This window comes from Bombyx mori, chromosome 1, assembly GCF_030269925.1.
Source record: "Bombyx mori chromosome 1, ASM3026992v2".
Lineage (NCBI taxonomy): Eukaryota > Metazoa > Arthropoda > Insecta > Lepidoptera > Bombycidae > Bombyx > Bombyx mori.
In genome coordinates this window covers 1675960-1700673 of record NC_085107.1, presented here as the reverse complement: position 1 = coordinate 1700673, position 24714 = coordinate 1675960, and the positions used below count along the sequence as shown (strand labels likewise).

At 35.5% G+C, this 24714-nt stretch overlaps 1 protein-coding gene across 1 annotated transcript in view; it reads left to right on the top strand.

Annotated features, from left to right (window-relative positions):
• LOC105842498 (uncharacterized) overlaps window positions 1-24714 on the top strand; it is a 93898-nt gene that overhangs the window by 60446 nt on the left and 8738 nt on the right. Inside the window, exons 11-21 of the mRNA XM_038018695.2 lie at window positions 501-1568; window positions 2225-6238; window positions 6880-8904; window positions 10527-10919; window positions 11436-18347; window positions 18431-18682; window positions 18759-19235; window positions 20043-20215; window positions 21270-21363; window positions 21906-22539; window positions 23149-23315. Coding sequence (XP_037874623.1) covers window positions 501-1568; window positions 2225-6238; window positions 6880-8904; window positions 10527-10919; window positions 11436-18347; window positions 18431-18682; window positions 18759-19235; window positions 20043-20215; window positions 21270-21363; window positions 21906-22539; window positions 23149-23315 — 16209 coding nt within the window. The remainder of the gene's footprint in view (window positions 1-500; window positions 1569-2224; window positions 6239-6879; window positions 8905-10526; window positions 10920-11435; window positions 18348-18430; window positions 18683-18758; window positions 19236-20042; window positions 20216-21269; window positions 21364-21905; window positions 22540-23148; window positions 23316-24714) is intronic.

Sequence of the window (24714 nt, the reverse complement as noted above, 5' to 3'; positions counted from 1 at the left end):
TTATTAGTAGACATAGATTCAAATATAGATTCATTGGAAAATGCTATGGATAGAGTAATTATCAATGAAGTAGATTTCATATAATACTTCAAATGTATTGATATAAATGAATGTAAAATTAAATCTTTAAATTTTTTATCTTCTTTTCATTGGTAAAAATATAATGACAGACAATCGGAAGGACAGAATGAGATTGAAATTGAAAATATGCAGCGTGTATTTTTGATTGGTTTACAATTACATATATTATGCATTGAATAAACCCGATATTTTGGCCTATGATATAATTAGTAATTGTGAAGGTGGTAATCGATTTAGTGTCCGATAATTATCATCGTTTCAATTTTATTACATCACAAACTTTCATGTGCTATTATGATGTTATTAATATTTGTAATGCGAAATAGGAATATAACTTTAATTATATCACTTCAATTCAATCTCTTGTCACTAAAACTAAATACCCAAAAAACACTAATAACCGAAAGATCTAATTACAGGAAGTACAGAACAACTCGTTCAACATATCAATCAATATATAGAGTTAATTGAAATAGTCGAAGAAATTTCTGCTGTTATTGAAATTGAAGACTTGAAGGAGACGATCGAAATGGCAAAAGATCTACGTGAGACTTTTGTGACCTCAGATATGATCAACGACGAAGTTGCTGAATCTATAAAGGAAGAAATTTTGATCGAACAAGCACGGCTAGCACATAAACTGCAAAAGGCTATATCAGCTTTACAAGTACAAGTATTTGATAGTGCCCAAGAAATGGTACCAGAATTAAGCACAGAAATCTTTCAAAGAGTAGCAAGAGTAACAGCCCAGCTACAAGCAGACTTAATGGCTGTGACTGGCGTACATATTACTATACAAGCTCCGCCCTATGTGCTCGATGAAGTTGCTAAATCGTTGGAAACCATAAGCACAGAGAATAGACTAGTACCTGAGTCAGCTCAAGGCGATAAATTGGTTTCTATTGTTGAAAACGTGAATATGTTTGAAAATACGGCAGACCCACCAATCCAACCCAAACCAAAAGAATTAAGTAATATAACTGTTGAACCTGAAGAAGTTAACATAACACAATTATTAGAAGATGTATCTTCTAATGAGCGTGTTATAAATGAAAATTTAGTAACTGTCACCCAAGAAGTGGCAGTAGCACAGATGGAAACAAATATGGATATCGCTGGAGTAACTAAAAAAACCCAGGATGGTCTTATAAAAGATGATATAAAATCATTTAGCATATCAGAAGAAGCCCAATCAATTTTTGAACAAGGGTCTCCTGAAGTTTATAACGTGTTAAATGCAGAGGAGTTAGCATCTAACCAAACATTCTCAGCAGACTCAGCGTCAAATAATATGCCTGATAATGAGTTGGATATTGTGGAACCAGTTCTAGTTTGTTCTGTGCCTGCTAGTTCTTTGGATGATTTAGAAGGATCTGTAAATCCTAAGACTGGTTTAGTAACTGATGAAAAAATAGACTTACAGAAAGTTGATGTCACTATAGAAATGCCGGAGATCGCTCAATTAGATAAATGTCAACCGTTCTATGGTAAGCTTCTTTAATGTAAACAATTGAGGGAACTATTTTTTTCTAATTGTCATTCATTTAAATTTATTAATCATTTTCATAGGTATATACGAATTTATATTCAACCTACTGTTACTTACCTAATCAGCTAATTTGCGAAATCAGGTTGAAGTTTTAGGTTCTAACTTCATGGATGTGCATGATTGTTTCAGCACAGAAAAAATAAGCCGAAGTGGTTACCGGAGCTCATAGACATCAAGACAAGAATGTCTCAGTTTTACAGCACTATTGCTACCTCACCCTTGAAACTGAAACATATTACTGCTTACTGGCGTAAATGAGCAGGCTGGTTGTACCTATTCGTGCTGTCTCTCACAAGACACGTTACCCCTAGTAATTAGATTAAAATTTTTTGCAGGTTTGATTTTTATTAGACTATGTTATGTATGTATCTCTTTACCGTGGAAGTAATATGTGAAATTGATTAAGTACGTATTTCATTAGGAAAATCGGTACCTGGTTGCAGTATTAGGACACCGGCACAGTCGCATCGCCCAGTACGAAAGTACCGAGCATCTAATCCTTTAGTCGATGACGACTTAAAGTAATTTAGTTAATTATATTACGTTTCTATATTTTTCCCGTTTCTAATCGTACCAAAAACCCTTTTTTTTCAGCTAAGCTAGTAGAGCATTTGGACGAATACGTTAATGAAAATATTATCGAAATAGTTGATGAATTTTCTTGTTCAGCTAATTTACATGAACTGATGCAATCTGTAGATTTAGCTAAACAGCTACAAAAAAGTATAACAATATCAGAGTCGGTAATCGAGCCTAACATTGAAACAGAGCCAAACCCACAAAGCCCAGTATATTTGGCATCACAACTAAAAATGGCCCTTTTAGTTCTTTACAATCAAGAACTTGAGAGTTTAGAAGTAATGGCTCCTCACCTAACCAAAGATAAATTGAAGGTTATATCTGAAATAGTTCACAATTTGTGTGATGATTTAACACAAGTGATGGAAGCTGTACAATCTAATCAAAACACATCTGAAAGTTCTGTTAAAGAGTCTGTACAAAAAGCTAATGTTGTAGAGCAAGACTTAAATTCACCTGAAGAAATTGATGAGATCTTCGAAACTAAAACACCATTACAAGAAGTTGGAACAGCACAAAACATTGTTTCGTTAGAAGAAACCTCTACAGATTTATTATCAGAAGAAAAACACGAAACAATCGACACTGCAGAAATAAAGTCTGTAGTAGGAAAAATTACAGACAATTTGTTTTCAATCGAAGCAGCTCAGTCTATTGAGGTAAAAGAAGATTTTAGTGATGTCAAATCAACAGATCTACGAGTAACAGATAGTGTAACTGAAGTATTGGAGTCATCTGATGTTAGAGTAATAGAAAATGTATCTAGTAATACCAGCTGTGACACTATTGATCTTCCCTTAAATGAAGACAATTATTCAATTCAAACGGCACATAGCACAGAAGTTGAGCCTGAACGTCTAGACAGTAGTGTTATTTTAGGTGGCATATCGCTAAAGCAGGTACCTGATGTTATGAATTTGGAAATGGAAGAAGAAGAAGCATTTGAAACATTAGCGGGAACTACACATGAGACTACAGAAAATTTGATGGGAGAAAATGTTTGCCCTATTAAGAATGATGAAGTGAATATCGAAATAATTGATACTTTAATCTCAAAAGAGGACAACGCCGATATTGAACAACTTAAAAAAAATCAGCCAACATCTTTAGAGTCAGATGACGTGCCAACGAATATAAACTTATTAGTAGATGATTCGTTGTTGGAAATAGATAAAGCTGTAAAAAGCACTGAAGCGCTAAAAAATATTCCTCAGAGAGACCTAGCTGAAAATGAACAACAACTAGGGGAAGATACAACTGGATCGAAACAAAAAGTTGTAGAATTACCAGATACTATCGATGACGTGAGCCAAGACATGATTGTGGAACATTTGCCAACCAGTGAAGTAAAATTGTTAGAAGGACAACTATTAGCTGCTGAAGAAAATACGTTATCAGAAGCTTTGAAATCATCATTAGTCACAGTCCAAAAAACCACAGAAACGCCATTGGATGACACATCCGTTGACCTCGTCAAAATCGCTGGCGAACCTGAAATAAAATCAAAGCTTGTAGAAGAATTACAAACTATTGCCGATAGTAAAAGCCAAAAGATGATTGAAGAGAGCACCACGAGAGAAACAGTTGAGTCACCTTTAATTACTACCGGTAAAACTACTGAAACGCCAAATGACATAACTTCTATGAACGTCGGAGAAACTGAAAAACAAAGAAAAGAATCTATAACTGAATTAAATCAAAAGTCATCAGACTTTACAAAATCACAAAGCATTGTCAGTGACGTAAGCCAAGAAATACTGGTAGAACATTTAATAAGCGATGAAATCAAATTTACAAAAGAGCAACAATTGGCTAAAGAAGATTTAACAGCAGAAGTCAATTTACCACTTGTGACAGGTCATGAAACTATACAAACACTAAATTCCAACCTCGAAAATGAGATGTGCGAATCTTTAAAAATAGAACAAGCAGTATCCGCAGAAACTACGGAGTCAACTGTAGAATCACAAAGAGTAGCCAGTGAAGTAATTCTAGAACTAGTATCGGAACAATTAAAAAAAGATCAAGCTGAAAGTTCTAATTCTCAAACTGCTGAAAACATAGTTCGAGAAATTGTTGTGACATCGGAAATCACAGCATTAGAAACCTTAGGACTACCGTTAGAACGTTCCGGCAATGATGGTGATCTAGTAGAACTTTTATCCATTGAAACGAAGCAAATAACAGTAGAACCGCGAGCAACTACTTATGAAGTAGTTGCTGAACAGCAAGTAGTACCTTCTGGGCAGCAACCAGTTGAAGCTATAGACTCTATGAAAAAGGAACCTCTGGATGCTATGGAAATCCTACTAACTGGAGCTGCCACTTCATTACTAGTTACAAAAAATGAAATCAAAGAAGCAAAGAGTGACAATACTGCCGAAATCACAAAAGTTGAAGACGAAATTGCAGCTGAAGCAGAAAAAGAAATGGTACCAAAGGTTATATGTGAAACAACTCAAGATATGGCAAGGGAACAAATAGAGGTTGAAGAAGTTGTGGATGTAAAGTTACTACCCTCAACTATTGATCAAATAACATACGACAATGTCGTTGAGTCATTGATATGTACACCATTGAAAACTATATCTAACACATTAGCTGAAAATATTACTAGTGACGTAAATAGCACTGTTACAAACCAAGAAAAACTATTAAAAACTGAACAAGTGACAGTTGAGATGCAACTAACCGAAAATGTAAAATGTGAGGAATTATGCTCAAAACAATTAAATAATGACCAACTAGAGCATTTAAGTACACAACCTTTAGTTGTTGAAAATATTCCGCAAACGATAGCTGTTGAATCATTGACAGTCGCAACTATTGATTGTACAGAAAACTTGGCAAGGGACGTTAATGACGTCGAAGACTTCGAAGCAGCATCTTCGATTGAATTGAATCAAGAAACCATGCAATCACAAGGCATTGTGTGTGAAATAATCGAAGAAAACCTTGATAAACAGATAAAAAGTGGTGAAGACAGTTCTTTAGAGACGTTCAAATATTTTCAGAGTACTGATGCTCCTGTTAGAGAAGCAGTTGAATCAACAGTCGTTTCGGCTATAGAAACGACTTGTGAGTTAGACGAAAACGTTCAGAACGACATTGTTGAAACTGTTAATATAGAAGAAGAATCTTCAACTAAAGCAAGACGAGTAATCATGGAATCACAAGGTGTAGTATCTGAAATCAGTGACGAACTTTGTACGGAACAGTTAGCTATTGATGAAACTCCTGAGTCGTCACTTAAAACAGTACTTGAATCTTACGAAATATTGAAGGATGGGAATAGCAGCGACGTTGTAGAAGACAAGTGCCAAACTGTAATCTGTGAAATAACAGAAGAGACGGTTGTCGAACAACTTAACGAATATCAAGCTCCCGACTTAGAACTAAAATCTGCAGCTGCTGAAAATGTACCAACAGAAGCAATTAATTCACTTGTAGTCACAGTATTAGAAACCACAGAAATATTCACTGGAGATATTAGCAATGATGCCTCTGATTCCTTAACAATTCAAAATATTCCTTCAATGTCAAATCTCCAAATCGAGAGTGCCTTTGAAACTGATTTAAAGCAAAACCAAGTTAATGAAAATTTTGCCGCAGAAAATGTTGTTTCGTCAGAACAACAAGCCCCAATCACGGCTGTAGAAGAAACTTTAAACACTACTGACAATGTAATGTCAAATATTCCTACTGATGATGCTCCAAAACCAAGTGCGCTTATTGCGTGTGAAGAACAATACTATGTTCAAATAACCGAACCTGTAGTAATAGACAAAACGGAACCTATTGAGGAGTTTGGGAGTAGAATAGAAGCGATTTCTCCTGAAGACACCGGGAATGAAGTTATTTTAAGGGAATCGTTCGACAATGCAGAGGTTGTGGAAATTGTCTCAGTCGAAGCCGTATCTGAAAATGCAATGGTACCGTATTTCGAATTGGAGAGTGCAGATATGTTATCAAGCCCAGATGTTTTGGACAGCGTCGAAGATAAGCTTGCGAGTGCCTCAGAAATAAATGGTATGATTTTTTGGATTAATCTTTCTTATTTATCTACATTTGGCTATTTTAAAATTCTAAAACCCTCTAAAACCTATGATTTAAATGGGTCTCGAATAATTACGGGAACTCATAGTTGTGATAAAGTAACTCAAAAAATCCAATTTCAAGACATGAGATAAAATACTCGTACCATTCTCTGTCACTAGTGCGATGAAATAAATAATATGATATATTCTAAAGTTTCTCCGAGTTATAGGCATAATTTAAAATATACATTTGTACCCTAACTAACCCGGTCAGGAAAACAAGGTAATTTCACGTACATAGTATAACACAGCGTAACCACTTAACACCAGGTGGGCTGTGAGCTCATCCACCCATCTAAGCAATAAAAAAATAAATAAAAAAAAAGGGTTGTCGACTTGTTATTCCCTTGGTGAAATTCCTTATTATTTTTGCATAGAATAAATATGCCTTAAAATATTTTTCAGAAGTAGTTAATTAGCTCAATCTTCGTATAAAAAATTTTTAAGTGATTTCGTAGTCTTTCCTGATTACGTGAATATTGTAAAGTTTTGGAAAATTCAGAAGTCGTAAGAAGTAATAAATTTTTAACATAGTGTTTTAAATCCAGTGCTATATTTTATTTACATTTTCAGAAACACTAAAACACCACATCAATCGATACCTGAGTGATAGCATAGTAAAAGCAACACAGGAATTATTTTCAGTTTTCAATGTAAACAAATTAAACCAATCAATAAATATGGCAAAATGCTATTCTGAGTCTGTAGTTGTAGGTGGGAATTCTGTTTTACCTACAAGTAAATATTCTGTAAATTTACTGCATCATTTAGACTCTGCCATGAGAGAATCTCTGCATGAAATTCTTGAAAATAAAGATAAAATCCCATTGGCCGAGAATGAAATTTTAACTAATATAACCGACATACAAAATCTTATTATTCAAGATATATCATTGTTGATACCTGCATTAAGTATGGCACGTGTAGCCCACCATGATTTAGATATAGGACAGTCTACTCATTCAGATGAAGAATTAAATCTGAAAGTAGACTCCAGGAAGGAAGTTGAGTACGAAAACCCTTCGTTCTTAGGATTAGCTGTTCAAGACTTCAAAACGACTCTCTCAAGTAATCTTGGGGAAAACAATACTACAGTCAATTCATTAGAAAACGATGCATACGTGAAGGTTTTGGCCAAAAATATTCAGGTAGAAAATGTTGTGGAAAAAGAAACCAAGATAGAAGGTAAAAATGATTCTCAAAATGTATCGGAAGTAGAGATTAGTAAATTTGTGGAAGCTTACGAAGGAGAAGTCATAAGATGTAATGAAAAAGAAAACGAAATAGAAGATCATTTTCAGTCGAGTTCCACAGAAAAAATAAAATCTACACAAGAAAATTCTGTCATAAATCTAGAACAAACACCGGTACAAGTTTTGGAAATAAATACTACAAATGGTGTAGAAGGTGAAATTAATCACGAAACAAATTTATCAGGAACATGTCTTGACACTTCAGAAAATGGAATTGACCTTATTCAAAGAAATTTATTTTCGGAAAAGGTCATAGAAGACTTTGAAAAGTCGTCACCCGAACGAGATAAATTTAATAGTGAAATGTTAAATACCCGTGTTATAGAAGTGATAGCGTTGGAAGAACTCGAATTATGCTATGAAATTAATAATTTGAAAACTAAATATCCTGAATATTCTGAAGAAACATCTACACTAAAAGAAGTAAATACCAACCCTAGGGAAATGAATCATTCCGATGAACATAATGTAGCTCCAGACTGTAAATCATCCACTAAAAAAGATCAATTTCCCAACTTAATAGAAGCAAAAATAGAAACAGTACCAGTGCCAGTTCTGAAACATTTTTTAACATCACATTTGACAGTCTTTCACGAGCTTGCGAACCTAGATAGTGATTTAGAGCAAAAAAATTCTGAAAAAATAGCTATGATAAATGAACCGCAATTTGTAATTTTTCAGAATGCTATTATTAACGATAATATTATGAAAAAATCAAATGCAACGGAAAAACTTGTAGATCAATTGAGTGAAAAAGTGCAATGTCGAAATGTTGTTGTAAATGAAAATGAAATTGTAATTTTTAATAAAAATGACTCGAAATCTACAACAGAGATAATTGGGGAGCTTACTAATGGACATACTGAAAAAATAGATAATAACAAGGATATAAACGTCGAATGTCCTAAAGAAGTGACAGCTAGTGAGGAGACTGAACTGCACAAAGATCTTTCTTTATTAGATCCACAGGAGGTTGTAGCGCCTGTTCCTCAAATTATCCAAGTAATTGAAAATGCGGAACCATTTGATGAGGTAGTTAGAATAAGTAAAGAAGAAGAATTCAAAAGAGGAAATGAAGATTTGTCTAAAGAACTTTGTACAGAAGGTCTGAGCGAAGAGATTGAGGTTATTGAAAAAGATAAATATAATGAAACGTTAGAATTGGAAAAACACGCCTCGACTAATTTACTTATACCCAATTTTAGTAGCAATACTGATAATTTTACGCTAGAAAAACCAACCAACCAACAAGATGAAAAAACTTTGGTTCAAACGAACAATAAAACGATAATATCAGAAGGACAATCTTTGGAAAATACTCAGAATACGGTTGCATTTAATACCGGTAATTCTAATTTCAATCTGGATTTTTGCGCTCCTGTAATGCATAACAAGAGCTCGGTGCAGTAAATAACGCGATTGGTTTCGCAGTAAACTTTTAACCCATAATGCTTTTATAAAAATGAAATACTCAACATTAAAAACAATAATATTATGCAACACAAATCTCTTAGTAATATTAGCAAAATTTTCTCGCTGAAATAAATACACAGCTAATCTATGCAGATTTGCATTAATTTTCTTAATAGTTGTTATTAACTTAATAATATGTGCTCCTATCTTCTCTTTAATATTAAGTAAAAAAACATTAACACGACACATTTTATTCAATGTATTTATTACACATTCAATAGATTGCCAAGAAGCAAACATGCGTGTCGAGGAGATTAATATTTCGAGCATGCTCGTTTTAATTTTTGAAAATAAATAATTCCGATATAATATATAGCTTTTAAGCTTATATTTAAATAAAGCTTTTAAGTAGTTAAGTAGTTTTTAGTTTCGTTTAATGACTTTAATGCATAACCCATCAATCAAATTTTAATACCGTTTATATTCAGACTTCATTGAGCTGCGCTGGGATTTTCGATGGTTTTAATGATTTTTATCATATGTTTTCTTATTTTTCGTCTGTTATTTTCGATTATTGCTCATAATTAAGCATTCCGCTTACAACGGCTTTAAGCTTCAATTTTCTTCTGCGTTATGGTACCATACGAAACAACAACAAGCAGAACCAGACCCCGTACCAAATATTGTATTAGAGTTATTCCGACAGTGAATCGCATGGGGGGTATCATGACAATATATACCCAAAAAAAAATCACTAACAGTGGTTAGACTAATGAGGTAGCCACACTGTGCGTAAAATCCCGGTAGATACATAAAAGTTAGTTTTCTCGGCCGTCGGTCTTCCCGATTACACAATTTCGTTTTCCTCGCTAGTTCGTTTCATAATTAATACCGCATAAACATTTTTAAATATAATACGAGTTTATATTTGTACGTCCGGAAATAGACAATTAAAATATTTAATTATAATTTCTCATAATTTTACAACAAAAGAGTTTCTAAAATGCTCAATTCTAATATTTATGAGTATTTTATTCGGTTTTTGCGAGTCGTGTTTCGAGTTGCGGTTTTTACTGTTACGTGCACATAGGCATTTGTCCAGAATAAGAAACGTCAGCTATAAGGTAATGAAAATAAGAAAAGCGAGATTAAACCGTAAAAGTGGTTCTAGTTATTTATTAGTTCTCAAAACTTTCTTCTGTGTCTTCAATTGCGTCCTTTACCTTTCTGTTGCATGCCTTAGACGGTAACTAATACTTAGCGAGAAATATTTCATATTACCTTAGTTACAGAAATAATAGAACTATAATTATTTCTTTTCATACTTTTTATTAGAACTTTAAATTAAATTATAATTACCGAACTTACTACATAGGATATAATACGTATATCCAATAGAAGTAGGTACTAAATGTATGATGCTATGTTAAAATCCGTAACAACCCAATAATTTTCCGACGGCCAATTATACTATTATATCTTTGACAAAACTAATTTACTAAGTTTATGCTTCCTAAAATTTCTTGGCACTAATATATGTAAATTTCATTTCAGATCAAAGTTTTCTTATAGTACACCTGGAGCAATTTATCTTTGATGAAGTATCCGATGTGGTTCAGCAAATATCAGATTTAACGAACGTTGAAGAACTAAAAGAAATTCTACATACGGCAAAAGAATTACATGAATGTTTAGTTAAGTCAGAGAATGCTCTTGCTGCAGAATCTGTACCACTCCAAAATGTAAAAACACACAAGTCACTTCTTCAAAAAAAATTGCAAGAAGGTCTTTGTATTTTGCACAATGTAACTTTGGAGCGCGCCCAAACGCTAACTTCAGAAATCAAATCTGACAATTTGCAGAAACTCTCAGAAGTGATAACATATCTTCAAAAAGACTTAGAAGCTGTTTCCTCAGAAGTTGGATCAGAGGAAGTTTCAGAGAATGGTTAGTTTGAGCAATTTCCAATACATCGCAGTTCTAGCGGCATAAGATCAAATTTCAAATTTTAGTTGGTATTGAAGTATTTATGGACTAGCATTAAAATCACCTCACGATTTCACGTGAGGTGATTTTATTCTGGATCGTAGCGTTAAGTTCTTTAGAAATTAGCTTTGTAGCTCAATAGTTAAGTAGTAGTGTAGTAGATAGTGCTTGTAAAATATATCTTAGACAACTTATGTTTACGTTGTAGTTACAGTTGGAACTACAGTTAAATAGACAACAGTATTGACGATGAACAAAATTAATAAAGTACTACTAAGTAGTAAAGTACAACAAAAAATATGATAATAATGAATGGTTTCAAAGGCATTCTTTTTTTCATTAAAAGCCAAAATAGGTACTGAGAAAATCTTTGAAAATATCTTCTGCTCACATAACTTTGAGATAAAAAAATAGTTATATCCGTTTAGTAAGAAATATTTTAGTTACAATTTCTTTAAAAATATTTATAATTTTTAGTGCGAACATCAGAAACGGATTCGATGAAAAGACTCAAAAACTTGTTGCAAGACGTCAGTGATGAAACAAATGTTTTACTTTCTGAAAAAAGTCATGAAAACAATGAGAAACTTAGAGATACCTTAGACGAAGTACAGACAGTCATCATTAAGCTCAAACGTGACTATGATTGTTCTGCAGTTGACACCCTCAATGAAACTCTTGAGGATTTAGAGTGCAGTGTGAGAAGTGTCCAACTTCAGATCAATGAAGAAAGCCCTCCTGAACTTTTGCAGGAAGCGTGTGCGACCTTAAACTTACTTGTTAATAATATGAATGAATCTAAAGTTAGTCTCTTAAACGAAAGCTCCACGATAAAAGAGATCAAAGATCATCAAATACTAAAAAAATGTTCCGAAGACGTTAATCAAACAGTCGAGCTTTTGGAAGATGTGTCCACCATCAAGGCCCCAGAAAAAGGTAATCTTCATAAGATTGTATCAGAACTGGGAAAGCTCAAAGATAAAATTAAAGTACTTAGAATAACATTTTTGATTGACGCAGAAACGTTGGTTGAACGTGGTATAGATGCCTTACGGAGTCTTGATGAAGTTGAGGAAAAAGTATTTACATTAGAAAAAGATATCGAAAGCGAAATTAATATACCTACTGATATCCGTGAAAATATTTGGACTGCCGTACATTCCGTATATGGAAGTATTTCTAATATGAGAGGAACTATTTCTAGTATACAAAAACAGTACATGTTTGAAAATTATGGTAAACCGACCGATAACCTTTTAAAGTCAATAAAGAATACAAGAATTATAAGTGAAATTGATTCTGAAGATAATCAAACAAAATGGAAAAGATTTTCTAAAACTTTACGTAATGTTCTGAACCATTTCGAGGATATCAAATTTTATATAAGCCTTGATAAGACTGCTAGACTACCTAGTGATGCTGCTTTTACGAAAATCATATTGGAAGATTTGAAAAATAATATAAACGAGATAATAATTGATCATGAGAAGTTGGCATCTTGTAACAATAAAGAAAAGATGTCGGGAGCTCTGGATATTGTCACTAAATATTTAAAAAAAATTGAAATTCAAACAAGTCTTGAAGTAAAAGAAAAGATCCCAATGTTCTGTGAAATAGCACCTCAAGTTTTACAGGCTACAGAACTGGTGCTAGCTAAATTTACAAAATGTATCGATCAGGAATCTAATGAAGTTGAAATTAAGGATAATACATTACAATTGAAGAATGACCAAACGGTACGAAATATGTCCGTATCGAAAGAGGACGAATTTTTCACAGAAGCTATAGAAATGGAAACCATTACAGAACAAAAACAAACAGACCAAACAAATGAGTTGGTAAAAGAAAATATTCAGGAAACGTCTCAAACCGATTCAAAAGATTTGGACGTGACGATTGAAAAGTTTGGTAATGAGGAAGTTGGTGCAAAAGATCGTAAGAAATCTTTCAGTTTAACTGCTTTAGACGAACAAAGTGAGGAGCAATTTCCTAAACTCGATAAATCTAGTGATAAAAATCAAAATCAGGAAGCAACTACCTCCTATGCTGATATGACAGAAATTAAGGAACAGAAGGCTAAACCTACTGATGAGGAGATACAAAACGAAGATGGTCATTACCTGGTTAAGGAGAATAAAAAACAAAACAAGGCGGATACAGAAATCGGAAAAGTAGAAAAACAGAATAAACAGGAGGTTGACTTTGTTAAGGACCAAATAGAAATGGAACTAAATGAAAAAAATGCTTCTGCAATTGAAGAAAAAACTGAGACCACTATCTTACCGGTGAAACTTGAACAAGAGCAAGTCGACGAAAGAGAACTTGCAAATAAAGAAGAAGAAAATCGAAAACTAGAGGTATCCACTGCCAGGAAAAAGGCAGAGGCTGATAGTAAAAAGATTCAAGAAGAGCAAGGAAATAAAAGCAATGAAGAGAACAGTTATACAGCTAAGGAGAAAACAAAACAGGACCAAAAAATAACAGAGTTCAAAGAAGAAGAAAAACAGGAAATCCCAGAGGTTGCAGACGACAACAAACCAAACGCAGAAAACATTCTCCTAGTCAAAAGAACGATAAAGGATGATAACAATAAAACAGAATTAGGAGAAGATCAACAAAAAGGAGAAACAGCTCATCTTATTAAGGAGAAAGCAAAAGCGGACAAGAAAAGAGCAGAACTTGAAGACGAAGAAAAACCTGGTGAAGAGGTATCTCTTATTGCCAAGGAGAAAGAGGAAGCAGACAAGAAAAGAGCAGAGTTGGACGAACAAGAAAAACGGAGTGAAGAGGAAGCTCGTCTGGCCAAGGAAAAGGCGGAAGCAGACAAGAAGAGATTAGAGCTGGCAGAACAAGAAAAACGTACTGAAGAAGAGTCTCGTCTTACCAAGGACAAGTCGGAAGCAGACAAGAAACAAGTAGAGTTGGAAGAACAAAAGAAAGGTAGTGAAGAGGAATCTCTGCTTGCCAAGGAGAAGGCGAAAGCAGACGAGAAAAGAGTAGAGCTGGAAAAACTAGAGATACCTAATGAAGAGGAATCTCCTCTTGCCAACGAGAAGGCCGAAGTAGAGAAGAAAAGAGCCGAGCTGGAAGAACAAGAAAAACGTAGTGAAGAAGAATATCGACTTGCGAAGGAGAAGGCGGAAGCTGGCAAAAAGAAATTAGAGCTGGAAGAACAAGAGAAATCAAAAGAGGAAGAATCTCTTCGTGCCAACGAGAAGGTAGAAGCAGACAAGAAAAGAGAAGAACTCGACCTCGAAGAAAAACGCAAGGAAGAGGAAGCTCATCTGGCCACGGAAAAGACAGAAGAAGACAAGAAAAAAGCAAAACTTGAAAAAACAAAGAAGAAAAAAGGAGAACAATCTCGTCTAGCTAAAGAAAAGGTGGAAACAGACCAGAAAAGAACAGAGGTCGAAGATGAAGAAAAACGTATAGAAGAAAAAGCTCGCCTTGTGAAGGAAAAGGCGGAAGCTGACAAGAAGAGCTTAGAGCTGGAAGAACAAAAAAAACGTAGTGAAGAAGAGTCTCGTCTTACCAAGGAAAAGTCGGAAGCGGACAAGAAACAAGTAGAGTTGGAAGAACAAAAGAAAGGTAGTGAAGAGAAATCTCTGCTTACCACGAAGAAGGCGGAAGCAGACGAGAAAAGAGTAGAGTTGGAAAAACAAGAAAAACTTAGTGAAGAGGAAGCTCGTCTGGCTAAGGAGAAGGCGGAAGCAGACAAGAAGAGATTAGAACTGGAAGAACAAGAAAAACTTAGTGAAGAAGAATCTCGTCTTGCCAAGGAAAAGGCGGAAGCAGACAAGAAACGAGTAGAGTTGGAAAAACAAGAAAAACTTATTGAAGAGGAAGCTCGTCTGGCCAAGGAGAAGGCGGAAGCAGACAAAAAGAGATTAGAGCAAGAAGAACAAGAAAAACGTAGTGAAGAAGAATCTCGTCTTGCCAAGGAAAAGGCGGAAGCAGACAAGAAACGAGTAGAGTTGGAAAAACAAGAAAAACTTAGTGAAGAGGAAGCTCGTCTGGCTAAGGAAAAGGTGGAAGCAGACAAGAAGAGATTAGAGCTGGAAGAACAAGAAAAAATTAGTGAAGAAGAATCTCGTCTTGCCAAGGAAAAGGCGGAAGCAGACAAGAAACGAGTAGAGTTGGAAAAACAAGAAAAACTTATTGAAGAGGAAGCTCGTCTGGCCAAGGAGAAGGCGGAAGCAGACAAAAAGAGATTAGAGCAAGAAGAACAAGAAAAACGTAGTGAAGAAGAATCTCGTCTTGCCAAGGAAAAGGCGGAAGCAGACAAGAAACGAATAGAGTTGGAAAAACAAGAAAAACTTAGTGAAGAAGAATCTCGTCTTGTCAAGGAAAAGGCGGAAGCAGACAAGAAACGAATAGAGTTGGAAGAACAAGAAAAACGGAGTAAAGAGGAAGCTCGTCTGGGCAAGGAGAAGGCGAAAGCAGACAAGAAGAGATTAGAGCTGGAAGAACAAGAAAAACGTAGTGAAGAAGAATCTCGTCTTGCCAAGGAAAAGGCGGAAGCAGACAAGAAACGAGTAGAGTTGGAAGAACAAGAAAAACGGAGTAAAGAGGAAGCTCGGCTGGCCAAGGAAAATGCGGAAGCAGATAAGAAAAGATTAGAGCTGGAAGAACAAGAAAAACGTAATAAAGAGGAAGCTCGTCTCGCCAAGGAGAAGGCGAAAGCAGACAAGAAAAAAGCAAATCTTGAGAAAACAAAGAAGAAAAAAGTAGAACAAACTCCTCTAGCTAAAGAAAAGGTGGAAACAGACCCGAAAAGAACAGAGGTCGAAGATGAAGAAAAAAGTACAGAAGAAGAAGCTCGCCTTGCGAAGGAAAAGACGATAGCAGACAAGAAGAGATTAGAGCTGGAACAACAAGAAAAACGTAATGAAGAGGAATCTCGACTTGCCAAGGAAAAGGCGGAAGCAGATAAGAAAAGAGTAGAGTTGGAAGAACAAGAAAAACGTAATGAAGAGGAAGCTCGCCTTGTGAAGGAAAAGGCGGAAGCAGACAAAAAGAGATTAGAGCTGGAAGAACAAGAAAAACGTAATGAAGAGGAAGCTCGTCTGGCCAAGGAAAAGGCGGAAGCAGACAAAAAGAGATTAGAGCTGGAAGAACAAGAAAAACGTAGTGAAGAAGAATCTCGTCTTGCCAAGGAAAAGGCGGAAGCAGACAAGAAACGAGTAGAGTCGGAAGAACAAGAAAAACGGAGTGAAGAGGAAGCTAGTCTGGCCAAGGAGAAGGCGAAACCAGACAAGAAGAGATTAGAGCTGGAAGAACAAGAAAAACGTAATGAAGAGGAAGCTCGTCTTGCCAAAGAAAAGGCGGAAACAGACAAGAAACGAGTAAAGTTGGAAAAACAAGAAAAACTTTTTGAAGAGGAAGCTCGTCTGGCCAAGGAGAAAGCGGAAGCAGACAAAAAGAGGTTAGAGCTGGAAGAACAAGAAAAACGGAGTAAAGAGGAAGCTCGTCTGGCCAAGGAGAAGGCGGAAGCAGACAAAAAGAAATTAGAGCTGGAAGAACAAGAAAAACGTAGTGAAGAAGAATCTCGTCTTGTCAAGGAAAAGGCGGAAGCAGACAAGAAACGAATAGAGTTGGAAGAACAAGAAAAACGGAGTAAAGAGGAAGCTCGTCTGGGCAAGGAGAAGGCGAAAGCAGACAAGAAGAGATTAGAGCTGGAAGAACAAGAAAAACGTAGTGAAGAAGAATCTCGTCTTGCCAAGGAAAAGGCGGAAGCAGACAAGAAAAAAGCAAATCTTGAGAAAACAAAGAAGAAAAAAGGAGAACAAACTCCTCTGGCTAAAGAAAAGGTGGAAACAGACCAGAAAAGAACAGAGGTCGAAGATGAAGAAAAACGTAAAGAAGAGGAATCTCGTCTTTCCAGAGGAAAAGCAGAAATAGGAAAGAAACAAGCAGAGCTCGAAGAGGAAGTAAAACGTACAGATGAAGAAGCTCTTATAGCCAAAGCAAGAACAGAAGAAGACCAGAAAAAACCAAGAGCAGACAAAATAAAGGTTGGAAAAGACGACAAAGCTCAGCTAGCTAAAGAAAATGTAGAAGCAGATAAAAAAAGACGGAAAAGTGGATTTGAAGACAAATACAGGGGACAGGAAGCCGGTAACGCCAAGGAGAAAGCAGAAGCTGATAAGAAGAAAGCAGAGGTCAAAGATGGAGAAAAATACAAAGAAGAGGAAGCTCCACTTGCTAACCAGAAGGCAGAAATGGACGAGAAAGAGAATAAAACAGATAACGAAATAAAAGGCAGCGAGAATGTGGCTCAACAAATTAAGGAAAATTACGAAATGGACAAGGAAAAAACAAAAATTGGAATGGTTACTAAGAGGAATGATGATAAAGCTTATATTTCTATGGAAAATATGGAAGCAGCAAGAAAGTCAGAACTAGGAGAAAAAATACAAAGTCATCTTGGATATGAGAAAGTTCGTAAAGTAGAGTCAAAAGAACAAATTGAAAATGATGAAACTCGATTTAAACTTAGCATTGACAACCAAGACAATACGGTACTGGATTATGATAATGTTATGTACCAGGAGAGCAAATATGGAGCTATCAAGAAAAATGCTCACAAAACTGATAGAAATGGCGATGTCAAAAGAAAATACGAAGCAAGCTATAATCAAGAAAAAAATTCATCTCGTTTCAATGATAACGAACATTACATTAAGGAATATCAATATGAGCCTGGACCATCTCATACTAAAAGCAACGATTGGGATAAACATAGATTTGTCGATCACAGTCACAGGGATTTCTCTATGGAGTTTGCGAAACCATCTAAATATCGTGAAAGGTCTTTCGAAAATCGTTATTGTGTCGACAAAGATTATTCGAGTTTGAATAAAAATGCAACAATTTATAAGGCGCAAACTATTAACCTTGACGCTCAATTAAGATCTTCAGTGCCACCACTGCCCCTTGAGTCTAGTAGAAGTAGTGAACCAACAGAAAGACGTCCAGATATGCGCCATAGATCTAAAGCTTTCAGTGAGGCCAGGAGTGTGATTTCCGAAAAGCGTACTCTCTCGCGAAATTCTACGAGAAAACCTGTATTTTCTACCTTCCTAACTGACAGAACAGCGGTGGAAGGCTCTCGAGTAAAACTAACCTGCAGCGTCATTTCATCATCTGATCCGACAGTGACATGGTACAGGAATGGAGTACTTTTGGATAACAAACTAAAATACAGAAAGAAATTAGTTGATGGGTTGATAACTTTGGAAGTTCTGAATGCTGTTCCCAGCGACTCGGCAGAGTACAGTTGTACTGTTGAAAATGAAAATGGAGCCATCTCTACATCTGCCAATTTAAAGGTGTATCCAAGTTTTGAAGCATCTCCCATTCCACCTACGTTTACACGATCCATTCGTGGTAATGAGTATTCATTTTTTGTTTTTAAATAAAATTGTCGATTTTAATTTTTTATTAATGTTTTTCTTTTACTTTCAATGCAGATACTTTTCATCTTGCGGAAAACGAATTAGTACTGGAGTGTCGAATTCGAGGCCAACCTCTCCCAAAAATAACGTGGTTTAAAGATGACAAACAAATACCTTCTGACGGACGTTATCAAGCTTTCTATCTCGCTGATGGCGTGTGCAGACTCGCAATAGATAATCCAACTCCTGAAGATAGCGGAACATATACGTGCAAAGCTGAGAATTCGGTGTGGACTGATCAAATAACACATTTTGTCAACTTTACCGGTAAATGATACGCTAAACGAGTTGTTTGAATATTTAATGTTATTTATTACTACTTGATTATTTTTTTCTATAACAGGAAGGGAAAGTCAAGTAAGTCCTAATGTGGTAACAGCTGAAAAAACTAGAATTGCACGTCAATCGCTAGAGTCGCGACGTCCTCATTTCGGCAACGTTTTGACGGACTATCAAGTAGCTAGAGGAGGTACTATTGGGCTGCAAGTTGAAATACGTGGGTGCCCGACCCGAGTGGAATGGCTTAGAGAAGGTAGATCCGTGACCGAAGTATACAGGAACGCTAGAGTTTTTGTTGAACAAGGGCTTTATACATTGGCTCTCTCTGACGTCACTGAAACAGAATCAGGCTTATACACGTGTAGAGCCTGGAGCGCCCACGGGAACGTGGACATGAATGCGGCTATAACAGTCGTTCAGCCGAGCGACCTTGATGGCAAACCAGCTGTTATTGTTGGTAGACCAGAAAAAGACATTCTCATATCTGTAGGCGAAGACATTAACATTTCCTTCAGAACGCAAGGTGAACCTAAGCCAAAAGGTAACTATGTTAATTAAAAAAATGTTAATCTTCTACTAAACGCGTTGATAGCCATGCAGGTCACCGATGCTCTACGTGGCCACTGAAGTAATTGTCGATATTTCTCTTCGATCTTCTATTGATCTTCGATTTATTAAGGCGCCCAAGACGATCCGAAAATATAGGGAATTAATATCTTTGTAAGAGACCCAAAAAAAAGATGTCTGGTGTCGTGGGACACCGGATAGGAACAAAGTTCCTTATTATGAAAACATTAATTTTAAGTTCTATTCGAGGTATAAAGAAAATAAAACTGGAGGTTTCGCAACAACTCAGGGTCATTCGGTAACGTACGAACTTAATGTGGTACACTTCATTCACGGTTGTTTGCATAAGAGTTAATGTATTGCGCAAACAAACGCTCTGAGATCGTGATCAATGAATAATAAAAAATATGTTATTTTTTGTACGTTATTACAAAGTCAAGTCGTACACTGTGTGCATTACTAATTTGTACGTTATTACAAAGTTAAGTCGTACACTGTGTGCATTACTAATAAAAATCTTACATTACGGACGTTTTTCCCGATTAGAGTACCCCTCCGCATCGTCCCATAAGGAACTTCGTTCCAAAACTAAAACATACATTAAAAACAAAATAACGCATAGTCAGGGAATCCAGACAGATGCATTAATCTGAAACAGACATTATTATTATGGTTATTTCAGTACGCCACGTAGGCTACATGTGATCTGACATGGTAATCGATATTTTTAAAATACTAAAAGTCGTCCAATATTAAGTAATAATATGTATTTTATTCACAGTGATATTTATGAAGGGAATAAGGGATATAACTAACAGTCAACGTGTCTGTAAAATGACTTCGGACGACTACGTAAAGTTCACTCTAAAAAGGTCTGTTGTGTCGGATGCTGGCACTTATTGCATTTTGGTCAGAAATGCATATGGATGTGACAGAGCTTTCGTTACTGTTGTGGTAAGCTTTCAGTCTTAGAGCTATACAATAACTTAGTAAGTGAATAATACACAATTTAGAGAGTAGAGAGTATTCTTTATTGTATACACCAACAAAAGAAACAATGCGAAGCATTCATTACAAAAAAAAAATTGGCGGTCTTATCGCTAAGAGCGATCTCTTCCAGACAACCATCAGGTGGAAAAGAATCGTTCGGAAACTAATAACACGCGGTGTACCAATCAATTGAAATATATTATTATATATGTATACACACACACACACACACACACATAAATACATACACAATTCCTCACATATATACTTTTATAAATATACATACAAATGAATACGTGAAGCAAAACCTTTGTATCCCTTTTTACGAAAATTGCGCGGACGAAGGAGTATGAAATTTTCCACACTTATAGAGAATATAGAGAAGGAGTGCACAATACTAATATTTTTTTGAAATAATGCATAAAAAATACATTAAATCAATAAAGAAAACATTACACACACTACATACCATGTATTTGACGCACACACGCGTGCATACTATTTATTGTCAAACTTTTGTTCTTGACGTATGTTGTCAAATTGAGAATAAATTAAATATTGTTTGTCTTTCTTAATATTTTTATAGTGTTGTCTTGGCGAAATTTGTGATTATAGAAGTATAAAATACAATCATAATAGTGTACAAACTTACAATTCCAATTAATTTTAGTCGAATTTCGACTACTGCGAGACCTCTAGTACATACAAATACACAATGTAACGTAATAATAATTTTGCTTCTTTACACATAAATAAGAATAAACAATTTAAATTGAGTAACAAACCAATAGACGTATGATAATAAGTACGTTGCGATTTAGGACATCTCTAGTTACAATCTAATCATATGACATCCATGCTAGTAGTCTAATAGCAAATCAATATTATAAACACACATAATAATAAGCAAATCAATATTAATATTATAAACACACATTTTTTTACGTAACATGCGAATCAAAATAAATTACGTTATTGTAAGATAAACAGTAAATTTTACTTTTCCTTAAAATTTAAGGTGAGACAACGGGCCTCTTCTGAACATTTAATTTCCGACTGGACTTACCCACTCGATGATTCCGCATTGTCTATTGCCGATCGCAAGTATAAATGTAGGTATAGATTTAATTATTTATATTTTATTATTATTATGAATTATCAGTTTTAAATATATATATTTTTATTGCTTAGATGAATGGACGAGCTCACAGCCCACCTGGTATTAGTGGCTACTACCATAGACATCTACGAACGTAAATGCGCCACCCACCTTGAGATATAAGTTCTAAAGTCTCAAGTATAGTTACAACGGCTGCCCCACCCTTCAAACCGAAATGCATCACTGCTTCACGGCAGAAATAGGCAGGGTGATGGTACCTACCCGCGCGGACTCGCAAGAGGTCCTAGCATCAGTAATTAGGCAAATATTAAATATTAAGAGTACGTTAATTTACGTAAATATTAAAAGACGCTTTAAAACCGTTCATTTATACTGCTAACTTATATTTTTTTTATAATTCAATTAATCATATATTGAAAGAGATGTCGACCGACATCCGAATCAATCCGTTCTGGCAACAATGGCTGGCAGTGATACAACAATGTCTTTTAAGGCCATTGTCGCGTTCATGATAAATGTCAGCATTTATTTTAGCTGTGCCCGAGCGCATCCCGGGAGAGCCGTGCGTCGTCGACGGAGGAAACAACTGGGTGTCTCTCGCTTGGCCCAAGTCCGACCCCCAGACAACAGCTCCAGTGTTAGCGTACAAAGTCGAAAGTTGGTTGATCGGCGCGGAAGGAGGAGCGCGTTGGGTTGAACTTGGCATCACACCACTGAACTCATTCGACGCATTTAACTTAAAACAAGGCGAAGAATACCACTTCAGAGTGACTCCGAGAAATCGTTACGGTTGGGGTGAATCTTCGCAGACCTCTTCATCAATCGGCGTCGGTCTGGCCGGGGACAGACCGGAGTTCGTTGACATACTGCCTGGGCAGCTAAAGATTTTGGCAGGAGAAACGGCGAACTTGACCTGTAGCGTGAAAGGCAAGCCGGTGCCAGGTGTGGTGTGGATGAAGAACGGTCATGAGGTCGAGGAGGAAGCCGGACGAATGACGTCACAATTCAACGGATTCGATTGTTGCCTCACCATTAAAGATATTAACATCGACGATGAGGGTCGGTATAGCTGCGAGGCAACTAACACACACGGCAAGGCTTCTACTTACGCAAGATTGGCGGTCGTCACTGACAGAACTGTCTGGGAAGCAGATGCGAAACTCAAAAGGTACCTATTCTAATAAAAACCCACCTTGGTCTTGATTGACTTTTGTGCTAATTGAGGCTGTCAGCGCAAAAGTAGCCTAAGCTTACCATAGCTAGTATGGAGATAATGAAGTTCGAATTTACCTTTACAATACTTCGTAGGCAAAAACAATACGCGCTAAAATTATGTTTACAAACTCATCTGTTATCTACGGATGAAACTAGGGATAGGCCGATTTTGCATCAAAATTTATTATGTTTTAAATAAATTGCAATACATAAAGCACGAATATGTATTGTGGGTTAGACCACTTTTGCGCTGACCGCCCCAATTATCACATGTATGTGATTTCTAAATGTTACCAGAATATAATTATGTTTCAAGATGCTCGTTTTATCTTATTATCGCAGAGTTATTACAGTTAGTTAATGTCTATCGGATTAGGTAATTATGTGAACAGTAACTTTAATACAATAAATTGATTCATATTGATAATTACGGATGTCCACTTACATTACGGAGTGGTGATTTGAAAGCCACTTTTAACTAGTAAATGGAGTACTTTTATCATTTCAAACCGTTTGTATTGAAATTTTTATATCTCCATTTACATGAATTATTTTCGGACAGAGAGAGATCTGCTGAAGTAGAAGGAGATTACCCACCGCAGTTCACGATGCGTTTGAGAGACCGTAGAGTGCAAGCAACGTATCCAGTGCGACTCACTTGCCAAGTTATAGGCAGTCCACCGCCCAAAGTCTCCTGGTACAAAGATGGAGAGGAAGTGGTGTACGACAGTAAGTAATGTCTGTTGTCCTATTCATTTACGTGTGTGTCGGCGTTAAGCCAGAGCTTACACACATATTAAGGTCTTTTACAATCAAAATACAATAAAATTCTATAAAACTTTAACATTACTATTTTATTACAAAAAGTTACGTCTTAGTTCTTACACAATTTGCCATTTTGTGATGGTTATAACAACTACAACTTCTTTTATACAAACAAATGTAATTACTGCGAAACAATTCACAAAATATAGCTTAATATTCACAATACATATTTTAGTGATTTTTACATGACTGACATTAAAAATATTTTACATGAATTACTTTTAAGTAATATTAACTAACATTGTTATTATCCAGCCTAATAATAGATGGCACCAACAACATCTTTGCATAACAATTACAATACTTAATTATTACTGTTAATTATAATATAAATTATTATCAATATTTATGCTTTATTCATATTTAATTATTTATACAGTCATTTGTATTTTTGAACAATAATATAAACATTAAACATATTTTGAACATTTTCACATCAAAACAGTGTCTGCTAATTATTAAATATGGTAGAATAACAGTTTCATCTTGCTAATAATAAATAAACAATTATATAGAATAAACTAAACTATATATTATTATGTTAATTATTGCCAATGGTGCCGTTTGCGCCCATATGTAGTATCCGTAGTGTCGTGAGAACTGAAAATTAGTTATGGCTGTTCTTATTGTCGATGTTCTAGAACAGTGACTTTTGTTAACGCGTTGATCGCCATGACAGACATGACGTTTCCGCGGCATTTTTCTCCGAAGACTGCAGCAAGTAATCAAGAACAGTCCAAAAACCATTGAATGTCTGTTTCCCAAATATTGTCGAGAAATAACAAGAAAATAATGGTTGATTTACGGAAACAGCGGCTACTTATTATTTTCAAAGATATGTCAAATGGCAGACACACCTGACTTATGAACGGTCAGAGGGTGTCATACATACATAGACATAGTTTTTAATATTATTATATAGTCCGGCGTTCAATGTGTTAGGTGTTATTGGCTGATCAATATTAGTAGTCTATTTTAATTATTATACTTTTAGTATTAGTAACTATTAGTACTACTTACTAAGTAATACTATATAATAAGTAATACTAATACTAAAAGTTACTATAGTTACTAATACTGCTATACTTACTTACTTAGTATTAGTAACTAACTACTTATTAGTATTAGTAACTTAATAATTGGAAAGTTAAATAGTATATTTTTTCGGTATCTTTTTGATATGAGAGCGTCTTATAAATCGATGAACATCGGCTGCATACATGAAAAAGTGTCACGTTCCGTCTGTGCGTGCAAGGGGCACGGTCGGCCCAAACATTGGCTTGTGACAAATTTATCTCTCTTC